General features: G+C 49.4%; 1 protein-coding gene, 1 long non-coding RNA gene and 1 pseudogene across 3 annotated transcripts in view; 2 read left to right on the top strand and 1 right to left on the bottom strand.

Annotated features, from left to right (window-relative positions):
* The first annotated feature begins 1,655 nt into the window (after positions 1–1,655).
* LOC308590467 (creatine kinase M-type-like) lies at positions 1,656–18,215 on the top strand. The gene is made up of 7 exons (XM_081200551.1): positions 1,656–1,902; positions 5,720–5,874; positions 6,349–6,481; positions 10,274–10,445; positions 12,188–12,311; positions 14,616–14,805; positions 17,786–18,215. Exons 1-7 carry the CDS (start codon positions 1,710–1,712, stop codon positions 17,962–17,964), a joined length of 1,146 nt encoding a protein of 381 aa, XP_081056677.1. The 5' UTR covers positions 1,656–1,709; the 3' UTR covers positions 17,965–18,215.
* Positions 7,396–8,006, bottom strand: LOC308591476 (small nuclear ribonucleoprotein E pseudogene; annotated as a pseudogene). The gene has a single exon. The product of its transcript is annotated as a small nuclear ribonucleoprotein E pseudogene (transcript).
* Positions 18,216–20,220: 2,005 nt separating the features above from the next.
* Positions 20,221–26,622, top strand: part of LOC308590667 — a 28,282-nt gene continuing 21,880 nt past the window's right edge. The window contains exon 1 of the long non-coding RNA XR_014009857.1: positions 20,221–20,671. This is a non-coding gene — a long non-coding RNA (uncharacterized lncRNA). The remainder of the gene's footprint in view (positions 20,672–26,622) is intronic.

Here is a 26,622-nt window from a genome sequence, read left to right as displayed (position 1 = left end):
AGTCATGCTGGCCACATGACCCGGAAGCTGTACGCCGGCTCCCTCGGCCAATAAAGCGAGATGAGCGCCACAACCCCAGAGTTGTCCACGACTGGACCTAATGGTCAGGGGTCCCTTTACTTTTACCTTGCGGGGTGGAAAAACCTCTCTCTGCTATCTCCATGCGCATTTTTCACTCTATAAGACGCGCCAGACCACAAGACGCACCTAGTTTTTGGAGGAGGAAAACAAGAAAAAAATATTCTGAATCTCACAAGCCAGAACAGCAAGAGGGATCGCTGTGCAGTGAAAGCAGCGATCCCTTTTGCTGTTCTGGCTTCTGGAATAGCTGCGCAGCCTGCATTCGCTCCATAAGACGCACACACATTTCCCCTTACTTATTAGAAGGAAAAAAGTGAATCTTATAGAGCAAAAATTACGGTAATTTTTATAAAGCCCTATTGAGGCATCTGACGAAGATCTGCATTTTTAAAATGAGCTTAAAAATATATTTGTAAATGTTTGTATCTCTCAATCTCTCATGCCAGGCATAAAGCAGCTGGCAGATGCTTTCCTAAACAAAGGCCCCTCTGATTTATTTATAGAAGGAGCCAAAATTCTCAAGGTTGTAAAAAAGGGAATTACAGGCTGAGAGCAAAGGTTACTAGGTTACTGACCCTACAGAATACAATTAAGCTGCAAAGATACAATTAAGAATTGGTAAATAGTGAAATTTATTGTTTAACAGATAATATACCATGTGTCTCCCATTAGAGACTTGAGCCAAATGTTAAAAGGGCAAAGCAGCTGGCCAGGAAAGAGTTGTAAACTAAAAAAAGCTGCTTTCGAAGATGTTTTACTGAGTCCTTCTCTTTGAAAAGACCTTTCCTTCCCTTCTAAAAATCTATCTATGTTATGTATTAAATATATTGGCTTAAATGTAATTATGCAAAGGATTTAGAAAGTAAGAAATGTTAGATTCTTATGTTAGATTCTTATTTCATAGAATCATAGAATCATGGAGTTGGAGTGGATCACAAGGGCCATTGAGTCCAACCCCCTGCCGGGCAGGAAACACCATCAGAGCACTCCTGACATATGGTTGTCGGGCCTCTGCTTAAAGACCTCCAAAGAAGGAGATCTTTCATTGATGATGCGTGAGAATGTGAACCCAAAATCTCTGACCTCTGTTTAAGATAAAAATTTAAAACCATTAGCCATCTGTTCTGGAGGGCAATGGGGCAAGGAGGGCAAGAGGTGAGCTGGTAATTAAGGTGCCTTGTCGAGGCAAATGTAAGATATATGGCTACTTGTTTGCCATTTATAGATAGAAGGAAATATAGCTCTTTGTCTCCCATAAAAGGCAATAGGAAATGGGTGTATCTTTTATGATTGGTTCTAGCAAAGAGCCAATAGGAATTTCAACCAGGCTGATTGGACAGAGGCAGCCAAAGGAGGAGCAAGGGGGCTGGGCTGAGGGAATATAAGTGCTGGCCATCAGGGCTGGAAGGGCAGAGCATTGGTAATCATATACCACTGTGTCTCTCATTTATTTGTCTGACAAATAAATTATTATTTTAATTTCTCTATTGCTGCATTGAATATTTCATTCCAGCTAAGCGTTAACCACAAGCAGGGTGCTACACTATTGCACCTACCTGCAAACTTAAAAAGCCCTCAACGCTGTGCCCTGCATTCTTGCCACAGGACTCGCCCCGCCAACCACCACTATGCCTTTCGGAAACACCCACAACAAGTACAAGCTGAACTACAAGTGTGATGAGGAGTATCCTGACCTCTCCAAACACAACAACCACATGGCCAAAGTCCTCACCAAGGAGCTTTACGGACAGCTGCGTGACAAGGAGACTCCTAGTGGCTTCACCCTGGACGACTGCATCCAGACCGGTGTGGACAACCCAGGTAGGTGCTCCCTCTTGGACGAACCAAACGCTAAAGCAAAGATGTCACCCAGTGTGGTGTAGTGGTTAAGAGCGGTGGACTCGTAATCTGGGGAACCGGGTTCGCGTCTCCGCTCCTCCACATGCAGCTGCTGGGTGACCTTGGGCTAGTCACACTTCTCTGAAGTCTCTCAGCCCCACTCACCTCACAGAGTGTTTGTTGTGGGGGAGGAAGGGAAAGGAGAATGTTAGCCACTTTGAGACTCCTTAAGGGGAGTGAAAGGAGGGATATCAAATCCAAACTCCTCTTCTTCTTCTTCCAAAGCCAGGCATGCAATTTCTCCCCAATCCGGCTTGCCATCTCGCTCTGGTGGCCAGTTTGCATAATTTTACATGCATTTGCCACACAGTGCAGGGTGGGGATGGAGGAAACAAAAGAGTCCAGAGTCCAGCCTGCTTTGAGCCCCAGCAGCTAGAAAGAGTAGCAAGGTATGAGAATCGCAGGAGAGCAGAGCTGGAAGGGATCCCAAGGTCATCTGGTCCAACCCGTTGCAATGGAGGAATAGCACCTATAATTCAGAACAACCCCTTTTCCCATGGAGATTTAATTGGAAGGTCCCTGTGGCAGAACATCTGCCTGGAAGCCCTGGCCATAGCTGTCAACTTACAGATTTGAAAATAAGGGACCAGCAGCCTCGAAAATAAGGGATCAGCAGCCAAAATAAGGGATTTTAGTCAACCAGCAGCCAAACGAAGCCTCAAGCAGTGGTTCCCACGGCGCAGCAACCCAGCAAAGGGGATGCAGCAAGGAAAACCACCGTCACCTCTCCGCTGGGAAGCGCTGAGCAAAGGCGAGTCCCCAGGCAATGCGGCCGATTTGATCGGCACAAGGCATGCAAGCTCCACCCCCCAGTCGTTCTTAGACTCCTTATTGGGTGAGCAACACAGCCAAGCAACACAGTTGGAGCCTCCCTCCTCCCTGGCCGGCAGGGAGGGAGGGAGAGGAGCTGCTTCCTTTGAAACCCGGGAAATTTAAGGGACATCATCAATAAGGGACAGCAGCGAGACATGGAGCTGGGATAATGGACTGTCCCGCCAAATAAGGGACGCTTGACAGCTATGGCTATGGCCCTGGCAATGTCACCCTTCTGAAACCCTGGGGAGCTGGGCTGCCAGTCAGTGTTGGGAACACTTGGCTCAATGGGCCAGTGGGTCTGACTTGACATAAGACAGCTTCCTAGGTTCCTAACTGAGAAAATATTAAAGGTAAAGGGACCCCTGACCATTAGGTCCAGTCGTGGCCGACTCTGGGGTTGCGGCGCTCATCTTGCTTTACTGGCCAAGCCTATGTGGTCCCTTTATGGGGTGCCTTTGTAAACCTCTTGCCTCTGGTGACATTGCAAAATCTTTTTCTAAGACGCCTTCTGAAACTACCCTCTTGTGTAAGCAACTCTGCCATTCGCTTAGAACTTAAGACCCCCTCCCTTGAGATTCTGATGTGGAGACATGCCTTTAATTATTGGCTGTCCCTTTGGCATAAATTGCCAAACTACCATCTTATTCAGTGCCTTTGGAGAGATGAATTCACCAGCCCATGGGCAACAAAAATCCATTCCAAACTGTTGTCCTATGGAATCTCTCCTTCCGATATACTTAATTTAGATCTAATTACAGCTAAAAAGGTCATCAAACAAAGACTGGAGGAGGTAGATTTGCAACAAAATCTTACCACAGGTGGAGGTACATGTTCCCCGACATATCAGGGCATTACATCTATGTCCCAGATACCTCGATATCTGTCTACTTTATCGGCTGCATCACATAGATTCGCATTTGTTAGAGCCAGATTTAATGTGTTCCCCTCAAATGTGCTGAGCAGTAGATTTTCTAACGGTAAAATCTCTGTTTTATGCGCATGTGACAACAAATCGATAGAATCCCTTTATCATATCTTGTTTAATTGCCCCTTATACAATGTTCCCCGATCAAGGATCCTGAGTTCAATCATTCTGGAAATTGCTGCTAAACCACCTGAATTACATCTAGCTTATCTACTCCAGGACATTGACTCTTATAGAACTTTACAGGTTGCTAGATTCCTGATCTCAGTTCTGTCATATAAAAGACTTCATGGAATGCTGCATGATATTAAAAATTCAGTAAACTCTATGCACCATCTTTATCTTCAAGGCCATAACACGGTACATCTAGAGATTATGCGTTGAAATATTTTAGTTGATATTTTAGATTGTAAAATGCTATTGATTTTATCTATTGATTTTTATCTATTGATTTGTTTTACCTTGTGGGCTTATAGCCGAATAAAGTATTATCTATCTATCTTTACTGGCCAAGGGAGCCGGCGTACAGCTTCCGGGTCGTGTGGCCAGCATGACTAAGCCGCTTCTGGCAAACCAGAGCAGCGCACGGAAACGCCATTTACCTCCCCGCCGGAGCGGTGCCTATTTATCTACTTGCACTTTGCTGTGCTTTCGAACTGCTAGATTGGCAGGAGCAGGGACCGAGCAACTGGAGCTCACCCCGTTGCGGGGATTCGAACCACCGATCTTCTGATCGGCAAGCCCTAGGCTCTGTGGTTTAACCCACAGCACCACCTGCGTCCCTTGAGAAAAGATTAGACCATAACAATTTATCAAATCAGGTCCCAGCTGTAGTATAAATACAAGGACCCACGTATTACATAAAAAAGCCCAAACAAACCTCTTGCAAGTTGCAAATATTACTGGGAGTGTTGACTTCCAGCCAACCACAGGAAGTGGTTTCCAGCTGACCACCCCTGGATTAAATAGCCAAGCCCCCTTGCTGGGTTCAATTTGTGGGGGATGCACATAAAACCCTGCGTATAATTCTGCACGTCTCCAGCAGAGACACAGGCTTCATTCATTCATTTGTATGCAATTTTTCCACAAACACACACACACACCAAAAATCATGCTCAAAGCGACTTACAACAAAGAAAACAGGAAAACGCTTCCAACACTATGAAAACAATTGCATCATAGCATGGCAAAATATCAAATACAATAACGTACAAAAAAACCCATTTCAATGCCAAAAATACAAGACGTTTGCTGAAGCAACATGCAGCACCCAGTAACAAAAACAGCAAGGGAGCTTCACAGTCTCACGTTAATCCTAGAAAGCCCCTTCCCATGATATTGCTCAAGATTCTTCTCCTCCTTTATGTGGGTTGCTTTGCTGTGCTTTGAAGGAGCCCCCTGCTAAATCCCGAGGGGGGGCATTATTTCAGCAGACAGGGGGACACCAAGTACTGGGGAAAATAATTTCATTGATGTAGAGGAAATTGAGGGGATGCAACAGGAACCTGCTAATGCTCAGGAAAAGACACTGGAGGGAAATGCTTGTGGTTTTGGTTGTCTCTATACTAATGCACAGAGCATGGCAAATAAGCAAAATGAGCTGGAGCTCTTAACACAGGAGCCTACAATTCTACGATTCCCTGACCCTGCAGAGTGAGATCTCACATGCAGTGCCTGTTCCTTTTCAACAAGGCTTGTCAAAGAGAGCACCCCACTGGTCATACCTGCCAATCTTCCACTTTGAACACTCTAATCCCATTCCCACAGGCCTCTGGGAGTCATCCATTTTTTAAGGGGCAGGGCAATATGTCCCTGATCATATCATTTATGAATTATAAAGTTTGAAGGGACTCGCTCCCCCCCCCAAGGGTCATGTACTCCAGCCTCCTGCAACGAGAGAATCACAGCTAAAATAATCCCTGGCAGATGGCCATCAATGAAGAACGCTGCTTCAGGCCCTTCTCCTAATCTAATGCCTCCTCCCTCGTTCACACACAGGCCACCCCGACGACATGACCGTGGGCTGTGTGGCTGGTGATGAAGAGAGCTATACCGTATTCAGCGGACTCTTTGACCCTGTCATCCGGGACCGTCATGGCGGCTACAAGCCAACTGACAAGCATAAGACCGACCTGAACCACGAGAACCTGAAGGTAGGAACCAGGACTGGCCAGGGCTGAGGGGCTGGAGGGCTGAGCCGTGGTTCTATATGCTCTGGACATGCAAATTTTTAACCCCCACCCCAGTGCCTGGTTCCCTGAACAAGGGAACTCACCTGCACAGGAGGCAGCGACAACTATCAACCTGGATTCAGGACAGATAAAAAGAAGGACAGAGTCCAAGTTAGCCTGTGGAACTCCCTCCCACAAGAGGCAGGGATGGCCACCAAAACTTGATGGGCCCCGATCCAGCAGCCAGGCTCTTCTTGCCAGTCAGAGTAGACCCGCCTTTGCCAACCTGCTGCCCCAAACATCTGCTTGACAGATTCGTGGTTTGACTTGGGAGGGGGGCAGGTTCAGACGCTCGCACGGAACGGGGAGGGACCGCCGTGCTTGTGAGAAAGGGAAGTGTGTCGGGGGCTTGCCTGGCCAACTCACGGCAGGCCTCTGCCTCTCTGTTCCCCACAGGGTGGAGATGACCTGGACCCCAACTATGTCCTCAGCAGCCACTTGAGGACTGGGCGCAGCATCAAGGGGTACACCCTGCCCCCCCACTGCAGCCGCGGAGAGCGACGGGCTGTTGAGAACCTCTCCATCACTGGTAAGGCTGGAAGAATCGTGTCGGGCAAAACAGATTCCTTCTTTGGGTAGCGCAAGACTTGAACTGCGGAACTCCCTGCCACAGTATGGCTTCGAAATACAATTAGTCAAATTCAGGGAGAAGGAGAGGGCTGTCAGCCACGATGGCTGGGCTCTGGGCCCCACAGCTGGAGGCAGCTGGGCTCCTGAATACCAGTGGCTGGAAACCGCAAGAGGGAAATGTGCTCTTCTGTTCAAATCCTGCTGGTAGGTTTCCTGTGGGGGGAACAGGATGCTGGAATATTTGAACTCCCTTCGCCTGATCCAGCCAGGTTTCCTTATGTTCTTAAGGTGACAAGAGGAACTGGGAATGTCTTAAGGGCTCTCTCTTTGAAAGATCAGTGCATTCCCCCTAATTTTGGGCCATTTCTGCACTATTCACACTAATTTAAGTCATTCCTTCTTCCTAAGGAGGCCTGGGAACTGTAGGTTTAGGGTGTCTTTTTTGAAAAGCCTTTGCAGGGCCAAACTAGATTACAAGAAGAAGAAATTCTAAGTTTGAAGTGCAGTTAAAGAGGGCTTTTTGCAGCCTCTAGAATGAAGAGGGAACAATCTGCTCAGGATCTCTTTTGGGATGAAAATCCATCAGACGTTCGCCAAATATCTGCTGACTCTGGGCAGCGTTTGATTTCAGTCTCTGAATTGCTTGAGAGCTGACATGCAATGGCATGAGGCATTTGGCAAAGGTCTGATGATGTTTACTTCTGTGTTTAGTAAATAGCAGGCAATGGCATCCAGTCTTTAACAGATGTCAGTTCATGAAGCTTCAAATTTGACATATGACCCAAATCAGAAGAATGAGGGAGAATGCCCTCAGCTACAAAGCACACCCAAAATTCGAAGTTGGGAGAGAGGCCCCCTATTCAGAATGTGCTGTGTACGTACACAGATAGACGAAATATGCTTTTATTTGGCAATATGGGGAGCATATTAAGACCTTGGTGGGGTTTTTTTTTTGTTTTTTTACTAACAAAAAGTTTTATTTATAAAGAACTACAATTCAACACCAATGTAGAAAAGTTACTGAAAATTATGCAAGCACAAATTAAGTAACTGGCTTCATTCTTCGCTCTTCAGATACCAACGGTAGAATTGGGAGTGATACAATGAAACCACTGCATATTTTCTTCTATAGGTTTAAAGATTAAAATAATAAGCAAAACAGACTCAATAGCTATTTCTAGTCAGAAACACTCTGTAGAAGAGTAATATTGTCTCCTTTTAACATGATTTGACCCAGCTGTTTCCTTGATTTTGTCTTGGAGTGAATCTCCTCAGCATCATCCAGAAACAAGTTCATATATTCATCAAATCCAATAATACAGCCTTCTAGCCTCACGTTCACCTGTTCATACAGCCACACCTGAATTCTAGACCTATTCTGTAGGTATCTGCACCATCACTTTCTGCACCTTCTGGCCTTGGCCGGCAGCTGGGCTGGGAACAACTCCTGACAGGACAAGCCGACTTAGGCGGGATGGGGCAGCCGATGGTCAACTCCTCTCACTCCTTGCTTTCATTGTTGTTGTTGTTTAGTTGTTTAGTCGTGTCCGCCTCTTCGTGACCCCCTGGACCAGAGCACGCCAGGCACTCCTGTCTTCCACTGTCTCCCACAGTTTGGTCAAACTCATGCTGGTAGCTTCGAGAACACTGTCCCACCATCTTGTCCTCTGTCGTCCCCTTCTCCTTGTGCCTTCCATCTTTCCCAACATCAGGGTGTTTTCCAAGGAGTCTTCTCTTCTCATGAGGTGGCCAAAGTCTTGGAGCCTCAGCTTCACGATCTGTCCTTCCAGTGAGCACTCAGGGCTGATTTCCTTCAGAATGGAGAGGTTGGATCTTCTTGCAGTCCATGGGACTCTCAAGAGTCTCCTCCAGCACCAGAATTCAAAAGCATCCATTCTTCAGCGATCAGCCTTCTTTATGGTCCAGCTCTCACTTCCATACATCACTACTGGGAAAACCATTGCTTTAACTATAAGGATCTTTGTTGGCAAGGTGATGTCTCTGCTTTTTAAGATGCTGTCTAGGTTTGTCATTGCTTTTCTCCCAAGAAGCAGGGGTCTTTTAATTTCGTGGCTGCTGTCACCATCTGCAGTGATCATGGAGCCCAAGAAAGTATAATCTCTCACTGCCTCCATTTCTCGCTTTCATTAAGACCTTGTTTTAAACCAGCCTTCAGCAACCAGATGTTTGGGACTGCAATTCCCTTCAGCTCCAACTTCATACAGCTGCGCTGGCTGGGACTGATGGGAGCTGTGGTCAAAAACAGTGTTGCACAGGCGATGAGCAGGGAGACGCTGGTTGGAATCTCCACCCCGGCTAAAAGCTTATATTGGGGTGACCATGAGCCAGTCACTCTCTTAAAACCGATCATTTAACTGATCGACATCAGGTATGTGGATCAGGTGGCCTGCAAAGCCTCCCCTAAGAGAACGAGTCTACTTCACAGGGTTGTTTTGAGGATAAAAAGCAGAATTGTAAAGTTAGATGGAACACCCAAGGCTCATCTAGTTCAACCCCATGCAATGCATGAGTAACAGCTAAAGCATCCCTGGCAGATGACCAGCCAACCTCCGTTTAAAAATCTCCAACTGCTCTAAACAGGCTTGGTTTCCAGACCCTTGACCATCTCTGTCACCTTCTTCTGCCCACATTCCAGCTTGTCAACATCCTTGTTAAATTGTGGTACCCAGAACTGGGCACAGGACTCCAGGTGTGGTCTGACCAAGGCAGAATAGAGCGGGACAATGACTTCCTTTGATCTGGACACTAGATTTCTGTTGATGCAGCCGAGAATTGTTGTTTTGTCGTTTAGTCGTGTCCGCCTCTTCGTGACCCCCTGGACCAGAGCACGCCAGGCACTCCTGTCTTCCACTGCCTCCCGCAGTTTGGTCAAACTCATGCTGGTAGCTTCGAGAACACTGTCCCACCATCTCGTCCTCTGTCGCCCCCTTCTCCTTGTGCCCTCCATCTTTCCCAACATCAGGGTCTTTTCCAGGGAGTCTTCTCTTCTCATGAGGTGGCCAAAGTCTTGGAGCCTCAGCTTCAGGATCTGTCCTTCCAGTGAGCACTCAGGGCTGATTTCCTTCAGAATGGAGAGGTTTGATCTTCTTGCAGTCCATGGGACTCTCAAGAGTCTCCTCCAGCACCAGAATTCAAAAGCATCCATTCTTTGGCGATCAGCCTTCTTGATGGTCCACCTCTCACTTCCATACATCACTACTGGGAAAACCAGAGCTTGAACTATACAGACCTTTGTAGACTAGGTGATGTCTAGCGTTAGCCTTTATTGCTGCTGCATCACAAAGTCAACTCATGTTTGGCTCGTGGTCCACAAAGTCCCATAGATGCTTTCCACATGTACTGCTGGCAAGCCAGGCGTCCCCCATCTTATATTCCTACCTGAGTGTAGAACCTTGGGGGGAGAAAAGCAAAACAGGAAATAAACGACAGTGCCAAAATGTGTGGGTGTCACAGGATGAAATAGCGAGCCACACATCCAGATAGCAACTGCTAGAGATAGGCGGTCGTGGCTGTAAGGCCTCTTTGGTCCACACTCCCATGCACCAAAGCGGGCCATGCAGGCTGTGTCCAAATGGTCCTCCATTGCAGCGGGTTGGGCTAGATGACCTTTGGGGGTCCCTCCCAATTCTGCAACTCTATGGTTCTACGAAATGGTCAGCGCCTAGGCGTGGCCTCCTCCACTTGGTGTCTCTCCCCAGCTCACCTCCCTGCCTTTCCCCCTATTCCACAGCCTTGAACAGCTTGACCGGAGAGTTCAAGGGCAAGTACTACCCTCTGAAGAACATGACCGACGCAGAACAGCAGCAGCTCATTGACGACCACTTCCTCTTCGACAAGCCCGTCTCTCCTCTCCTGCTCGCCTCAGGCATGGCCCGGGACTGGCCCGACGCCAGAGGCATCTGGTAAGCAGCAACACATTGATACCCCGCAACGTTTTTCTGATGAAAATAGGGACATCGTATTCAGTGACAGAGGGAGGTGGGTGGTGCTGTGGTCTAAACCACTGAGCCTCTCGGGCTTGCTGATCGGAAGGTCGGCAGTTCAAATCCCTGTGACGGGGTGAGCTCCCATTGCTCGGTCCCTGCTCCTGCCAATCTAGCAGTTCGAAAGCACACCAGTGCAAGTAGATAAATAGGTACCACTCTGGCAGGAAGGTAAACGGCGTTTCCATGCACTGCTCTGGTTCGCCAGAAGCGGCTTAGTCATGCTGGCCACATGACCTGGAAGCTGTACACCAGCTCCCTCAGCCAGTAAAGTGAGATGAGCGCCGCAACCCCAGAGTCTGGACCTAACTGTCAGGAGTCATTTACCTTTTTCATTCAGTGACAACAACAAGAACAATTTTATTGTTTACACCCTGTGCATCTGACTGGGTTGCCCCAGCCACTCTGGGCACGTCCAGCTCCACCCAACCTCTCACACCCTTCCCTCGCAGCTTGCAAAATGTTTAAGGGAGCAGGGGCCACCCGAGTTGCATTGTGCGGCTTGCAAAAATATAGCATAGATACGTTTTTTCTGCAAATGATACAAACTTTTTCTCTCTGTTCTACGTGTCCTCCCCTTTTTTTGAAAGCGTTGCACTGCGTATCTGCATTGTACTGCCCGATCACGTCATGTGTGCAATAATCTCATGTGGTTTCAACCTTACACTGGTTGAAATCTTGCAGATTAATTGCATGCAAGGCTGTGAGTTTAAAAGCCCCTTTTGCACCAAGTTTTCCTGACATGGGAAGAGCTTCTAAGCCTTGCTGTGGTGGGAATTTGGACGGCCCACGAGATCTTGCGAGAGCATCCCAGATTCACCTTGCTTGCAAAGTAAGGATGGGGGTGGTTCGGCTATGTGCGTTTTTGCATATATACACCACCCTACAACATACCCCCTGTGCAAAATGCATTCGTACTGTATGGTTTCTAGCTTCTGTTGAAAGTTGCCTCGAACACCCTGGTAGAAAGGTTGGTTAGAAATGATCATGATAAAGATGATAATTAATAATAATAATAATAATAATAATAATAATAATATAATAATAATAAAATAATAATAATAATAATAATAATAATAATAATAATAATAATTTATTATTTATACCCCGCCCATCTGGCTGAGTTTCCCCAGCCACTCTGGGCGGCTTCCAATCAAGTGTTAAAAACAATACAGCATTAAATATTAAAAACTTCCCTAAACAGGGCTGCCTTCAGATGTCTTTTAAAGATAGGATAACTGCTTATTTCCTTCACATCTGAAGGGAGGGTGTTCCACAGGGCGGGCGCCACCACTGAGAAGGCCCTCTGTCTGGTTCCCTGTAACCTCACTTCTCTCAATGAGGGAACCGCCAGAAGGCCCTTGGTGCTGGACCTCAGTGTCCGGGCAGAACGATGGGGGTGGAGACGCTCCTTCAGGTATACTGGGCCGAGGCCGTTTAGGGCTTGAAAGGTCAGCACCAACACTTTGAATTGTACTCGGAAACGTACTGGGAGCCAATGCAGATCTCTCAGGACCGGTGTTATGTGTAAATGATAATAATTACATTCCTGGAGTGCTTCAATGCCCTTTTGTGCTGTCACCGTACCTCCAATGCACTCGAGAGGTTTGAGGCACTCAGGCCTGCGGCGTTCACACTCTCCCCTCTGCCCCCCCCCCCAGGCACAATGACAACAAAACCTTCCTGGTCTGGGTGAACGAGGAAGACCACCTCCGCGTCATCTCCATGCAGAAGGGCGGCAACATGAAGGAGGTCTTCCGGCGCTTCTGTGTCGGGCTGCAGAAGGTGAGCTTTGCAGAGGGGCTGCTTTGAAGGGGGGGGGGGAGAGAGTCACCTGGCTGTCTCAGAGGCCATGTGGGGAGAGCTGTGGGGTTTGGGGCTGGCAGAGAACGGTAGCCCAGAGAGAAAGTCCCTGGCAGGCAGAGGAGCATCATGTGATGCATGATTCCCGCATCGCAGGGGGTTAGACTAGAGGACCTCTGGGGGTCCCTTCCAACTCTACGATTCTCATCGCCAGCAACTATTTATTCCAATTCTACGATTCGTTGGCAGGCACCTGACAGGCTCACAGGTGACTCAGGCAGGCTGCAGTCAGTTGACAGTGCCCTAGCTGGTACCACCTGCAGTTCTGCCTCTTCACTGACTGAGCTGGGTTTAAGGTCCGGGATGCTTGCCACAATTGCTAGCAGGAGTGAGGCTTTGGCAGCCCAAAGCACCTGTGCTCAAAGATCTGTGCCACCTGCCGAGGTCCCTCTGGGCTGAGTTAACGTTCTTGCAGTTCCTAACAACTTGAAGCCCATTTAGTTAAAGGTAAAGGGACCCCTGACCATTAGGTCCAGTCGTGGACGACTCTGGGGTTGCGGCGCTCATCTCGCTTTATTGGCCGAGGGAGCCGGCATACAGCTTCCGGGTCATGTGGCCAGCATGACTAAGCCGCTTCTGGCGAACCAGAGCAGCGCACAGAAACGCCCTTTACCTTCCCGCCGGAGCGGTACCTATTTATCTAATTGCACTTTGACGTGCTTTCGAACTGCTAGGTTGGCAGAAGCAGGGACCGAGCAACGGGAGCTCACCCCGTCGCGGGGATTCGAATTGCCGACCTTCTGATCGGCAAGCCCTAGGCTCTGTGGTTTAACCCACAGCGCCACCCACGTCCCCTGAAGCCCATTTACCTCACTCCAAATGTGCCTCACCCCATATGTGCCCGCTTCAATCGGTGGAACTGGCACTATTATAGGTGCCATGTAAGACCCATTTCACACTGGTTAGCAATCGATCATTTAGTGTGGCTCCACCTACACTTTGGAACTCCCTGCCTGTTGACACCAGGCCCTTTGCTGTACTTTTTCCTAAAAACATTCCTGCCTAAAGAACCCAGAGGCTTAGAAGGTTGGCGCAGGTTTTGATCCGTTTTTAACTTTTTGAAAGTTTCAAAGTGTCCTTATTGATATTTCCTATTTGATCTTTTATGCAAACCGCTTTGAGGTGTCATCCCTCCTGCCAATCAATTGGTGGTAAAAATTTCATGAAATAAACCAGAGGTCAGCAAACTTTTTCAGCAGGGGGCCGGTCCACTGTCCCTCAGACCCTGTGGGGGGCCAGACTATATTGTGAAAAAAATAATGAACAAATTCCTATGCCCCACAAATAACCCAGAGATGCATTTTAAATAAAAGGACACATTCTATTTATATAAGACCTACATTGGCTCCCAGTACGTTTCCGAGCACAATTCAAAGTGTTGGTGCTGACCTTTAAAGCCCTAAACGGTCAGTATACCTGAAGGAGCGTCTCCACCTCCATCGTTCTACCCGGACACTGAAGTCCAGCACCGAGGGCCTTCTGGCGGTTCCCTCCCTGCGAGATGCAAAGCTACAGGGAACCAGGCAGAGGGCCTTCTTGGTGGTGGCACCCGCTCTGAGGAACGCCCTCCCACCAGATGTCAAAGAGAACAACAACTACCAGACTTTTAGAAGACATCTGAAGGCAGCCCTGTTTAGGGAAGCTTTTAATGTTTGATGTATCATAGTATTTTAATATTCTTTTGGAAGCCGCCCAGAGTGGCTGGGGAAACCCAGCCAGATGGGCGGGGTATAAATAATAAATTATTATTATTATTATTATTATTATTATTATTATTATTATTATTATTATAAAAACACGCGGATTCCCGGACCGTCCGCGGGCTGGATTTAGAAGGCGATTGGGCCGGATCCGGCCCTTGGGCCTTAGTCTGCCTACTCATGAAATAAATGAATGAAAACTCCCAGTCCTGGGCACTGCCACCTCCCTACAAGGTCCTACAATGGGCATTCCCAGTTTTGCAGATAAAAGACTGAAGGAGCTTCTTTAGAAGACATCTGAAGGCAGCCCTGTTTAGGGAAGTTTTTAATATTTAATGCTGTATTGTTTTTAACACTCGATTGGAAGCCGCCTGGAGTGGCTGGAGAAACTCAGCCAGATGGGCGGGGTATAAATAATATATTATTATTATTATTATTATTATTATTATTATTATTATTATTATTATTATTATTATTATTTATTATATCTCTCATCGTGCTAATCTTTTCCTTTTTCTTGGGGAAGATTGAGGAGATCTTCAAGAAAGCTGGCCACCCCTTCAGCTGGAATGAGCACTTGGGCTACATTCTGACCTGCCCCTCTAACCTGGGCACTGGGCTGCGTGGGGGTGTCCACGTCAAACTGCCCCATCTCAGCAAGCATGCCAAGTTTGAGGAAATCCTCACGCGTCTCCGTCTGCAGAAACGTGGCACAGGTGAGAGGGCGGGAGGGGATTTCCATCCTTATTCCCACGATGGAAATATGACAAGCTGGAGCCACCTCAAAGGGACTAGGGACTTGAATTTATTTTTAATCGCTCCCTTGGCCCCACTTACCTGGGAACGAGCCCTGGGGGGTGGGGATTCAGTCCCTGCACTTCTGAATAGACAGGGTTAGGCTCGTGCTGTTATTTGTGGCTCTCCTCGCCCATCTCGTGCCATGCAATTGACTGGCGGTTGCTGCGTTGCAGGGGGTTGGAGTAGATGACCTCTGGGTGTCCCCCTCCAGCTTTACAGTTCAATGACTGCATGTTGAATTAGGCAGAGGGGTGAGGGGAAGGGGCTGGGGAATGCGCTTCTTTGCAGAGATAAATCTTTGGTCTGGAATCCAGTCCTTATGAGGGATGCCTGAGGGAGCTGGGTATTTTTAGACTGGAGAAGAGATGGCCAAGAGCTGATACAATGACCCTCTTCAAATATCTGAAGGGCTGTTGCTGTCTCCCAGCTCCAGGGCAGCTGTCTCCCAGCTCCATCTGCTACGCAGGATGAGACCCTCCCTGCCCGCAGACTGTCTCACCAGAGTGGTGCATGCTCTGGTTATCTCCCACTTGGACTACTGCAATGCGCTCTACGTGGGGCTACCTTTGAATTGGAAACTGCAATTAATCCAGAATGCGGCAGCTAGACTGGTGACTTATTTGGCTGAGACCACATAACACCGGTCTTGAAAGACCTATATTGGCTCCCAGTATGTTTCCAAGCACAATTCAAAGTGTTGGTGCTGGTCTTTAAAGCCCTAAACGGCCTCAAAGGCCCAGTAGACCTGAAGGAGCGTCTCCACCCCCATCGTTCTGCCCGGACACTGAGGTCCAGCTCCGAGGGCCTTCTGGCGGTTCCCTCATTGCGAGAAGCAAAGCTACAGGGAACCAGGCAGAGGGCCTTCTTGGTAGTGGCTCCCGCCCTGTGGAACGCCCTCCCATCAGATGTCCAAGCGATAAACAACTATCTTGACATTTAGAAGACATCTGAAGGCAGCCCTGTTCAGGGAAGTTTTTAATGTGTGACATCTTAGTGTATTTTTGGTCTTTGTGGAAGCCGCCCAGAGTGGCTGGGGAAACCCAGCCAGATGGGAGGGGTACAAATAATAAATTATTATTATTATTATTCTTATTCTTATTGCACCAAGGAGGGAGCCAGCAGGCCCCGAAGCGATAGATTCCGGACGACCAGGAAGGAGATTCCTTCAAACAGACTCTCTCCTTCCTTGGAGGTTTCTGAGCAGAGTTTAGATGGCCATCTCTCAGGGATGCTTTGCAAGAACTGCACTGCAAGGGTTTTGAGCTTGACGAGCCTTGGGGGTCCCTACAATTTTATGAAATCCACACTACAAGGAAAAAATAACCTGGGCAGATGTTTATTTTTAAATATCTTCCACCACCTGCCTCCCAAAACTGTGGGCATACATTTTTATTTATTTTTATTTATACCCCGCCCTCCCCAGCCAAGACCGGGCTCAGGGCAGCTAACACCAGGTATAAAAACAACTGATTAAAATACAACGTTAAAATGCAGCCTCGTTTCAGTAGAAACTCAAATCAAAAACTTTTTGGGGATGAAAATGTCAAATCTTCACCAAGGCCAACTATCCAGACTGGTCCTACGTGGGCCAGAAAAAAGCCAGGGAAGTCCCCAAATAGGAGTTCCATCACAGAAGGAGAATGGAAAAAGGAAAGAGGGGAAGGGGATCAAGTTGATTCCAAGCCGAAGGCCAGGTGGAACAACTCTGTCTTACAGGCCTTGCGGAAAGAAATCAGATCCTGCAGGGCCCTGGTCTCATGAGGCAGAGCGTTCCACCAGGCCGGAGCCATCACTGAGAAGGCCCTGGCTCTGGTTCAGGCTAATCTGACTTCCTTAGGTCCCGGGACCTCTAGGGTGTTGCTATTTATGGACCTTAAGGTCCTCCGCGGGGCATATCGGGAGAGGCGGTCCCGTAGGTACGAGGGTCCTAGGCCCATTTGTGTGCATTGCGCCCTTGGGGAAACTTAGCACCGTGACGCAAAAGGTGTCCATAGGCAAATAGAACGGACTTCCTCTGAAGGTGATGGACTCTCCTTCATTGGGTGGCTATATCTCAGGGATTCTTTAGCTGTGATGCCTGCATTGCAAGGGGTTGGACTAGATGACCCTTAGGGGTCCCTTCTAACCCTACAATTCTACTAAACGGATTCCTGGCTCAGTAGGGAGTGCAGTTTTAGGGGGTGAACATGAATTATTCAGCGAGCAGTCTTAAAAAACACATTTTGGGGGCGTGAGGAATTCCAACCAGCTATTATTTCTGTGGCAGCGCAGGCACCATTTAGCCTGGTAAGTCTATGGTTTAACGACAAAGCGCATAAACCAGAAAGCCGAATTCTTTTAGCTTTACCTTCCGAAAATGTTGTATAATGCTAAATACTAATAAAAAATGTTAATATATAGCATAACAGCAAGCAATGACCGCTACGTCATTGCATACACGCATTCTGCTTACCGACCAAAAACTAAATCCTATCATTTAAGCAAAATATCCGTATTTTTCGCTCTATAAGACGCACCTAGTTTTTGAAGGAGGAAAACAAGAAAAAAATATTCTGAATCTCAGAAGCCAGAACAGCAAGAGGGATTGCTGCGCAGTGAAAGCAGCAATCCCTCTTGCTGTTCTGGCTTCTGGGTTAGCTGCGCAGCCTGCATTCGCTCCATAAAACACACACACATTTCCCCTAACTTTTTAGGAGGGAAAAGTGAGTCTTATAGAGCAAAAAATACAGTATTTCAAATGGCTGAGTCGCTTGTTGCAACTTACAAGCAGTTCTTGGCAACTGAAAGTTGCAAAACGAAATGCGCCCTATGGGCTCTGCAACCCACTTCCAGTTTCCAGAGGGTCTGGAGGGGGCGATCCAAGTAACGGCGACTCCCCCCCCCCTAAAAAACCCGCAGGTGGTGTGGACACAGAGGCCGTGGGCGCCGTTTTCGACATCTCCAACGCTGACCGCCTGGGCTCCTCCGAGGTGGAACAGGTGCAGCTGGTGGTGGACGGCGTGAAGCTGATGGTGGAGATGGAGAAGAAACTGGAGAAGGGCCAGGCCATCGACGACATGGTCCCTGCGCAGAAGTGAGAGGTTTCCCGCGGCCGCCGTCCTGCTGACCCCGCGTGGACTGGGGCTTGGACTCCGGGGGGGTGACCCCAACCCTGCCACTCCCGGCCACCCACCGCCCCGTCCCTGGGCGCCCTCCCTTCTCTTGCGAAGGAGGGCGGAGGGCCGCCTGGGGTGGGGCAGGGCAGCTGGGACGCTCGTGACACCTGAGTCCTAGTGGAAGGAGTTAATAAAGCGAATTACGGCCCCCAGAGCCTTGCCTCCTCCCAAAAGGAGTCTCTTGTGCTGGTTTTTTTTAAAAAAGGTATTTTTTCGTAAGCATTGCAGGGGGTTGGGTTAGATGACCCCTGGGACCCTACTCTACAATTCTATGATGAGTGCCGCAACCCCAGAGTCGTCTGCGACTGGACTTAACTGTCAGGGGTCCTTTACCTTTACCTTTTTTAAGAAAGAGTACAGTGAAGGCAAATGGGATGCGGGTGGCACTGTGGGTTAAACCACAGAGCCTAGGGATTGCCAATCAGAAGGCTGACTGTTCGAATCCCTGCAATGGGGTGAGCTCCTGTTGCGCGGTTCCTGCTCCTGCCAACCTAGCAGTTCAAAAGCGCAAAGTGCAAGTAGATAAATAGGTACCGCTCTGGTGGGAAGGTAAATGGCATTTCCGTGCGCTGCTCTGGTTTGCCAAAAGTGGCTTAGTCATGCTGGCCACATGACCCGGAAGCTGTACGCCGGCTCCCTTTGTCAGTAAAGCGAGATGAGCGCTGCAACCCCAGTCGGCCATGACTGGACCTAATGGTCAGGGGTCCCTTTACCTTTTGACAAGGGCTATGAATTACCTGCTGCCACCAAACGAGGAAGCAGTGCTTCTGGATACGAGTTGCAAACCTGTTTGCAGGTTTTGGCTGGCCACTGTGAGAAGTGAATGCTGGCCTTGCACGGGCCATTTTTTGGTAGAGCAGGGCGAACCTTATGTACCTAGAAAACCTCCAGGTCCAGAGGCAGTCTATCTCGGTTCCTAGGTCCTTAGGGACATTTGGCTGCGGTGAGGATTCTGGAGCAGATGGGCACTGGGTAGCCCAGCTTGGAGAGAAGAGATTATGAAGGTGTGAGTGTCAGGATCCTACAGACGTTCCCTGCCATCACCAGCGTCAAGAGTTTCACAGGGCTGGGGTTTTGACATCCTGATGTGTAGGAAGGGTTACTAGGCTATGAGCCAGAGAGCTTGCAGCATGCGTCCCTTGTCTCAGTTCAGCTCTTCCCCGTCACACGCCAGCTGTCCCCAAAGCGTCAAAAGTACCCCAGTGGCAACCCCACACTCAACCCAGTACCCACAAACGTACTGGAGGAGGTCTCCGCAAGTCTTGTAACCCCGACAGAGGCCAGGTCAGCAAACCCCAAAAGCGAGAGATTCAAAAACGGGCCTTTCTCCACGCAGCACAGCACCTATTTGTGGAGTTTGCTGCCATGGGAGGCGATTTTGGGCACCGGCTGAGACATCTCTAGAAGTGGTTTAAGCACACATCCGCCTCTTGGGGGTTATTGTAGCTGCAATGGTTCAGTGGAGCCTCCATTGGGAGGGGCAGTGTACCCCGACATAGAAGGGGAAGAGCAGGAGAAGCTGATCTAGGTCCTTCTCAGGCACTCCTTGGAATCAGAGTCCTGTTTCAACCACCCCACGCCGAATATGAGAAGGAAGCAGAGCACCTCTGAACATGGGCAGAGGGCTGCTCTCAAAACCGAGTGATCCCAAGACACAAACACACAAACAGAGAGACACCTCAGGCACACAAAGGGTGTGAGTTCCACGGACTCTACCTCTCCGTTGAGAAGTGGGGTTGGGCTGGATGACCTTTGGGGTTCCCTTCAGTTTCCACCAAGGGCCGCTTCGAGCCCCATTGCACCCCCGCGGACGAGAGAAGCGGCTCAGGAGCGGACGAGGCAGAGAAGACGACGGGCGGAGGCTTTCTACGTTTATTAAGGGTTTGGTACAGAACTGTCGCTCTGGGGCCGGAATAACTTACAATCGTCCCAAGGCTAAAGGGTGGGCTCATTTAATAATATCGCTAACCCAATGATAACGGGGGCTAACCGGACAATTATTTACAGGGGAGTCTGTACAGATGGGGAGGGGATGTGCGCCCAAAGAGGCAGGGTCCGGGAGGAAGGGGGGGAGGTCACAGCAGGGGGACCCAGTGTACAGAAGTGGGGTGAGGCGAAAGGAGCAAGGGGGGAAAGGGGGCAGGAGGAAGGAAACCCACTTAAAATTTCTCCCCGAAATTCGTGTCGCCGCTGTCGCCCGCGAGCTCCGCCAGGACCCCCCTCCTCCAAGCCGCCCCACCACCAGAGACCAGGCTGCCCCTCTCCTCCGCCCCGGGATGTGGGGGGTGCTGGCCGCAAGGCCCCCTCCACACCGCTGAGCCCATTTCCCAGGCGAGGAAGAGAAGGCAGGGAGCAGGGCGGCCGTGCCCGAACCAGTGTGCAATGCCCGTTTGTCCGGTGTGCAAGAAGCAGCCTTTTCTTTTTGGGGAGGGGGGTGGACGCTGCCCCCTCCCCTCCTGAGGGGAGCCGCAACCCCCCCAACGTTGCACCAGCTCTGGCGGGGGGCCCAGCTGTCAGGACGATGGATCTGAGCCCTTGAAGCGACCGCCGGGAGGGCCAGCCTCTTCTCCAGAAGGCCGTCTCAGCACCGGGGTTCTGGTTTGCGAGGGTGTCTAGCAATGTGGGGCTGGTGGGGAATGGCGGTGAGGGGGCCGGCCCGCCACTCAAGGCCTTGGTGCGCTGCGGGGGAAGTTCAACAGGAGAAGCCAAAACCCAAACCCCCAACCCACCCTCCCCGAGAGGAGAAGCAGCTCAGCGGCCGTCTACCACCACGGCTGCTGCACCGGTTGAATGGCTGCCGCCGCATCCTGCAGCCAGGGGGCTGAGCACCGACCGGGACCCCAAACTGCCCTCGTAGGCCAAGCCAGCCCCTCGGCAAGACGGGGTCACCCCAGCCCCAGGACCTCCCAACTCTCCCCCTGTTTCTCCCCACCACTGCCTGGGCAAGAGGATATCCTCTTTTGGCAACATTGCCCCCCAAGTTTGGCTAATGGCTGGGGTCCCCCCTTCCTGCTCCAGAAAGACTTTGGCAGATTTTGCTTTGTGGCCACTGGCTTCTCTGGCAATTGAACAGCCGCCCCCCCCCGCAAAGAACTGGGATTCGCATCAGTCAGAGACATAATTGTGTCCCAAATACTAAAATGGAGCTGGAATTCAGACACCCGTCCAAAAAAGTGGTTTGCCAGAGGGAAAGTTTGCAACTTCTGGGTGTAGCATTTGCCAATGGATGGAAGTGGGGGGGGGGCCGGGGAGGGGGGGGGCAAAATTATTATTATTATTTTATTGAATTTATATACTGCCCTATACCGGGGGGGGGGGGGCGGGTCTCAAGGGTCTCTGACAGAGACCTGCTTTGCATGGATCCCAGTTCCTACACTCTCTCCTGCAATGGGCAAACTGGGTAAGAGAGGGGTCTGCAACACCACAATTTGCCAAAGAACCCCCCCTTTTGCTTTCGAGGCTCCCCATGCCATGCGTCTGCTAGTTAACTGAGTAAAGCCCCCCCAAAAAAAAACTTAGGAAGGGAGGCAGGCCGAGAAAGAGAGAGCTCCCCCTTTAAGATTCCCACAGCAGCTGAGGACCCCCCCTGGGGCGATCCGGGGACCCCCCTAGAGGCAATCCTTGGACCAAGGACGGTGGCAAGGGCAAGGCCAGCCCCGGTGGTGGCGGTGACGTGACCCCATTTCCTCAACACCCCCCTCTCTTTCCCCTCCCCCAACCCCACAGCCCTTAGCGCAGTGGGCAGGCCAGTGGGAGACCCACAAGAGCAGCTCTGCATGTGGGGCAGCAGAACTCCATGGAGGCTGGCTGGGAGCGTCTGAAGGAGCGTCTCCACCCCCATCGTTCTGCCCGGACACTTAGGTCCAGCTCCGAGGGCCTTCTGGCAGTTCCCTCCCTGCAAGAAGCCAAGTTTCAGGGAACCAGGCAGAGGGCCTTCTCGCTAGTGGCACCCACCCTGTGGAATGCCCTCTCAAAGAGAAAAACAACTACCAAACTTTTAAAAGACATTTGAAGGCAGCCCTGTTTTTGTCGGGAATCAAGCCTTTATTAGGAGAAACTGGCAACTCTCCAGGCACCCGGCTTCATCTCCTGTTGACCTCCCTGTATGCATTCCCCAGCAGGATACAGGCTAGGTCGCGATAGGCGATCCTTCTCGGCGTGAGAAGAACACACACCCCTCTTTCCTGCCCCCCCGGCAGGGGAAAGAGATAGACAGAAACGTATTTACATGCCTTTATTTCTGTCTTTGCAGCGTTACAAAAAACATGACTGCTCTCTTCAAGCTCCAGCAGTCGAGAGACACAAACACTTCCTGTACTTCCTGTACAAGAGCAAAAGGAAGAGCTCATATTACACTCTGAGCTAATTCCGGTGCATTGCCCTGTGAATTGACTCTCCCTCTGTTTCCCACAGAACAGTCCTAACATTCCATCATGTGCTGTTTTCAAGCTAGCAGCTCGCGGCTGCATTGCTTCTATATCGTAACAGTTTTGGGAAGTTTTTAATGTTTAATAGGTTATTGTATTTTAGTGTTTTGTTGGAAGCTGTCGAGAGTGGCTGGGGAAACCCAGCCAGATGGGCGGGGTATAAATAAATTATTATTATTATTATTATTATTATTATTATTATTATTAGGGAGAGATTGGGGAGCGCGGCTGCCTTCTGCTCTGGACCCCAGGTTTGATGAAGCTCTAGGAGACGCAACCGGAGACAATCTTTGAGGTGTAACGTTCTGCACTCCATCAAAACTCAGGTGCATATATGGATAAATAAAGCGTGGCGCTGTGGTCTAAACCACAGAGCCTAGGGCTTGCCGATCAGAAGGTCGGCAGTTTGAATCCCCGTGACGGGGCGAGCTTCCATTGCTCGGTCCCAGCTCCTGCCAACCTAGCAGTTCAAAAGCACGTTAAAGTGCAAGTAGATAAATAGGTACCACTCTGGCGGAAAGGTAAACGGCGTTTCCGTGCGCTGCTCTGGTTCGCCGGAAGCGGCTCAGTCCTGCTGGCCACATGACCCGGAAGATGTACGCCGGCTCCCTCGGCCAGTAAAGCGAGATGAGCGCCGCAACCCCAGAGTTGGCCACGACTGGACCTAATGGTCAGGGGTCCTTTACCTTTACCTTTATTGCATTTATACATACATAATCTTACTTGTATGCCATCTTTCCTCTGTTCAAACCATGCTCTGGGCAGCTTACGACATGAAAAAGGCACATAACTACAACAGAAGTAGTCATAAACCGCGTCAGAAAATAGACAACCGAATTAAACCACTTACATCCCAGCATTTTACTCCAAGGAGCACAAGGTGGTCTGCGTAGTTCTGTTAGCCCCCAAATGGAAAGTGATTGAGGTCCCACATTGAGAGGATTGGCAACTTTAAGACATTAGAATATGCAGAACTTGCAGGCTTAACACACAGAAAAAGAGAGCAAGAACAACGTATATTTAAAGAAGAGTGTAGAATAATTATTGAATACATGGAAAATAATTGGACACAGCTCAAAACACTGGCAGCATAAAGATAAACAGAGTAAACAATATTGGATGTAAAAGTGGGAAATTGATTTGACTGGTTACAGCAAAATGTGCAGGAATGTATGATATGTGATATGAACCGTGGAAGGAGAAGAAGGGAAGTCGTTGGATATGTTAAAGTTTGTAAAATGTTTATTTTGAAAGCCCTGCTTGACCCTTGCACCCCTCTGCAAAGACTTGACCGGGACCAGGGACCCACAGTGTGGGAGCAGGAAGTTTATGAAGAAGGGATCTTCCACACTGGGAATCCCCAGAGCTGGGTTGACCCAAAGTCAGCGTACAGGAAGCCCTACCTGAGTTTCCATGCTCCTGTTTGCAGAAGGGGCTTTTTCGCTCCTGCTTTTTCACGCCAGCCAGATAACAGCTGAACCTCTCTCTGTGTGGAAGTGTCTCAAATGACCAGCTGATAGCAGATTTATCTGCCGGTCTATGGACCCTCCCCTTGCTGCCACGTGAGCTGCCTTCTCTTAAAACTGCCCTCATTCCGGGAAGGAGAGATCCACGAGACTTCCTTCTTTCTTTCTTTCTTTCTTTCTTTCTTTCTTTCTTTCTTTCTTTCTTTCTTTCTTTCTTTCTTTCTTTCTTTCTTTCTTTCTTTCTTTCTTTCTTTCTTTCTTTCTTTCTTTCTTTCTTTCTTTCTTTCTTTCTTTCTTTCTTTTCTTTCTTTCTCCTTCTGACTCTTCTTTGTCCACATCGCAGCTGCTACACATACAGAGGCTACAATCCAGTTTCAGAAATCTCTCTCCTCCCTTTTATCCCCACGTAAATGCTCCCGTTTGCGGACACCTGCTTTGCATGCAAAAGGTATTGGGTTCAGGTGCTGACAGCATCTCCGGTTAGGGCTGGGAGTGCCCCCTGGACAGCTGCTGCCAGTCAGTGTAGACATTAATGAACTAGGTGGGCCAGTTGCCTGAAGCTAAGGAAGTTTCTTGTGTCCGTACAGTAGTACCTCGGGTTACATATGCTTCAGGTTACAGATTCCACTAACCCAGAAATAGTGCTTCAGGTTAAGAAATGCTTCAGGATGAGAACAGAAATTGGGCTCCGGCAGCGCGGCAGCAGCAGGAGGCCCCATTAGCTAAAGTGGTGCTTCAGGTTAAGAACAGTTTCAGGTTAAGAACGGACCTCCACAATGAATTACTGTATTTTTTGCACCATAACACTCACTTTTTTCCTCCTAGAAAGTAAGGGGAAATGTCTGTGCGTGTTATGGAGGGAATGCCTACGGGTGGCATGCCTACGGATTTTCCTCCTCTAAAAACTATGTGTGTGTTATGGTCGGGTGAGTGTTATAGGGTGAAAAATACGGTAAGTACTTAACCTGAGGTGCCACTGTATAGTTAAAGCTATGGTTTTCCCAGTACAGTGGTACCTCGGGTTAAGTACTTAATTTGTTTGGGAGGTCCATTCTTAACCTGAAACTGTTCAGATGTCTTCTAAATGTCAGGTACAGTCAGTGGCGTAGCGTGGGGGGTGCAGGGGGGGCCGGCCTCACCGGGCGCAACATCTGGGGGGGGCGTTCGCACTCGCAGCTCTCTGCCCCTACCTGGCTTACTCTCTCACACTGCAGTGCTGGCTGTGCGAATCCGATCCGAGCTGCTGGGTCGCCGCCCACTGTGGAGGGGGTGGGTGCCAGGCGTGCGGTGCGGAGAGAGAGCGAGGGACTATCTGGGGGAGGGACAGTGCAGCGGCCGCCCAGTGCAGCGCTGAGCGCGGGAGAGAACCACACCAGACCAGACCAGGCAGGAGCAAGAAGAAGCTGGCAGCGGCAGCAGGTTAGGGGTTAGGGGGCGCAAATTACTTGCCTTGCCCCGGGTGCTGACAACCCACACTACGCCGCTGGGTACAGTGGTACCTCGGGTTACATACGCTTCAGGTTACAGACTCCACTAACCCAGAAATAGTACCTCGGGTTAAGAACTTTGCTTCAGGGTGAGAACAGAAATCGTGCTCCGGCGGCGCGGCGGCAGCAGGAGGCCCCATTAGCTAAAATGGTGCTTCAGGTTAAGAACAGTTTCAGGTTAAGAACGGACCTCCGGAACGAATTAAGTACTTAACCCGAGGTACCAGTGTAGTTGTTTATCTCTTTGACATCTGATGGGAGGGCGTTCCATAGGGCGGGTGCCACCACCGAGAAGGCCCTCTGCCTGGATCCCTGTAACCTCACTTCTCGAAGGGAGGGAACTGCCAGAAGGCCCTCAGAGCTGGACCTCAGTGTCCGGGCAGAACGATGGGGGTGGAGATGCTCCTTCAGGTATACTGGACTGAGGCCATTTAGGGCTTTAAAGGTCAGCACCAACACTTTGAATTGTGCTCGGAAACTTAAGGCTCTTTGCACCTCTTGTTCATGCCAATGAGGCTCAGGCAAGTGGGATAACTGCCCAGCTCACGGGAACCAGCGGGCTAGAATTGGTTTACCCTTTGGAATTTTCCATCCCAGCCTTGTTTGTGGGCAGGCAATCCTGCCCTTGAAATCTCCTGCTTCAGTTGCTACCTGAGTGCGTCTGGGCAGACTCCCTGCCCTGGACACGCAAGCTCATCTAAGCCAAGTCTAGCTCTCTCCTGCCACCCTGTGGACACTCCTTTTGGGGAAAAAGAACAAAAGAAAATATTTTTATGCAGAAAGTGGGTGCCGTTTAAATAACATAATAGCAGCAGGAGAACAAATGAACCAGTAAGGTCAATGTCAATATCAACACTAAAAAGAAAGAAAAGGAGAGAGAAAGAGAGAGAAGAGAAAAGAAAACACAACATATTCTATTATTTTTATTGGAAATTTTATTTACAACATAACATAAACCCCCCACCCCCCAGTACAGAAATACAATAAACATAACATAAAACAATACAAATAACCAAATAAAAGACTTCCTTTATCCTGTATCTGGCCTCCTTATTTACTTCTTATAAACTGTTTCCTTTATGACTAATTATTAAGATTTTTCTAATTATAACTTAAATATCCACAAAGTCTCCTGCAGATATTAATCCAAACAAGTCCAGGTATGTATTTTAGGGCACTGTTTTGTGAAGTATTCTCTGC

Source organism: Podarcis bocagei (genome assembly GCF_964188305.1).
Source record: "Podarcis bocagei genome assembly, chromosome: 7".
Taxonomy (NCBI): Eukaryota; Metazoa; Chordata; class Lepidosauria; order Squamata; family Lacertidae; genus Podarcis; species Podarcis bocagei.
Note: the sequence above shows the minus strand (reverse complement) of the source record. Positions and strands in the feature narration are given on the sequence as shown.

Coding starts and splice junctions, on each gene's coding strand:
- LOC308590467 (XM_081200551.1), top strand. CDS start 1,710: ATGCCTTTCGGAAACACCCACAACAAGTACAAGCTGAACTACAAGTGT. Junction 1,903..5,719: donor GACCGGTGTGGACAACCCAG/GTAGGTGCTCCC, acceptor GTTCACACACAG/GCCACCCCGACGACATGACC. Junction 14,806..17,785: donor TCTGCAGAAACGTGGCACAG/GTGAGAGGGCGG, acceptor AAAAACCCGCAG/GTGGTGTGGACACAGAGGCC.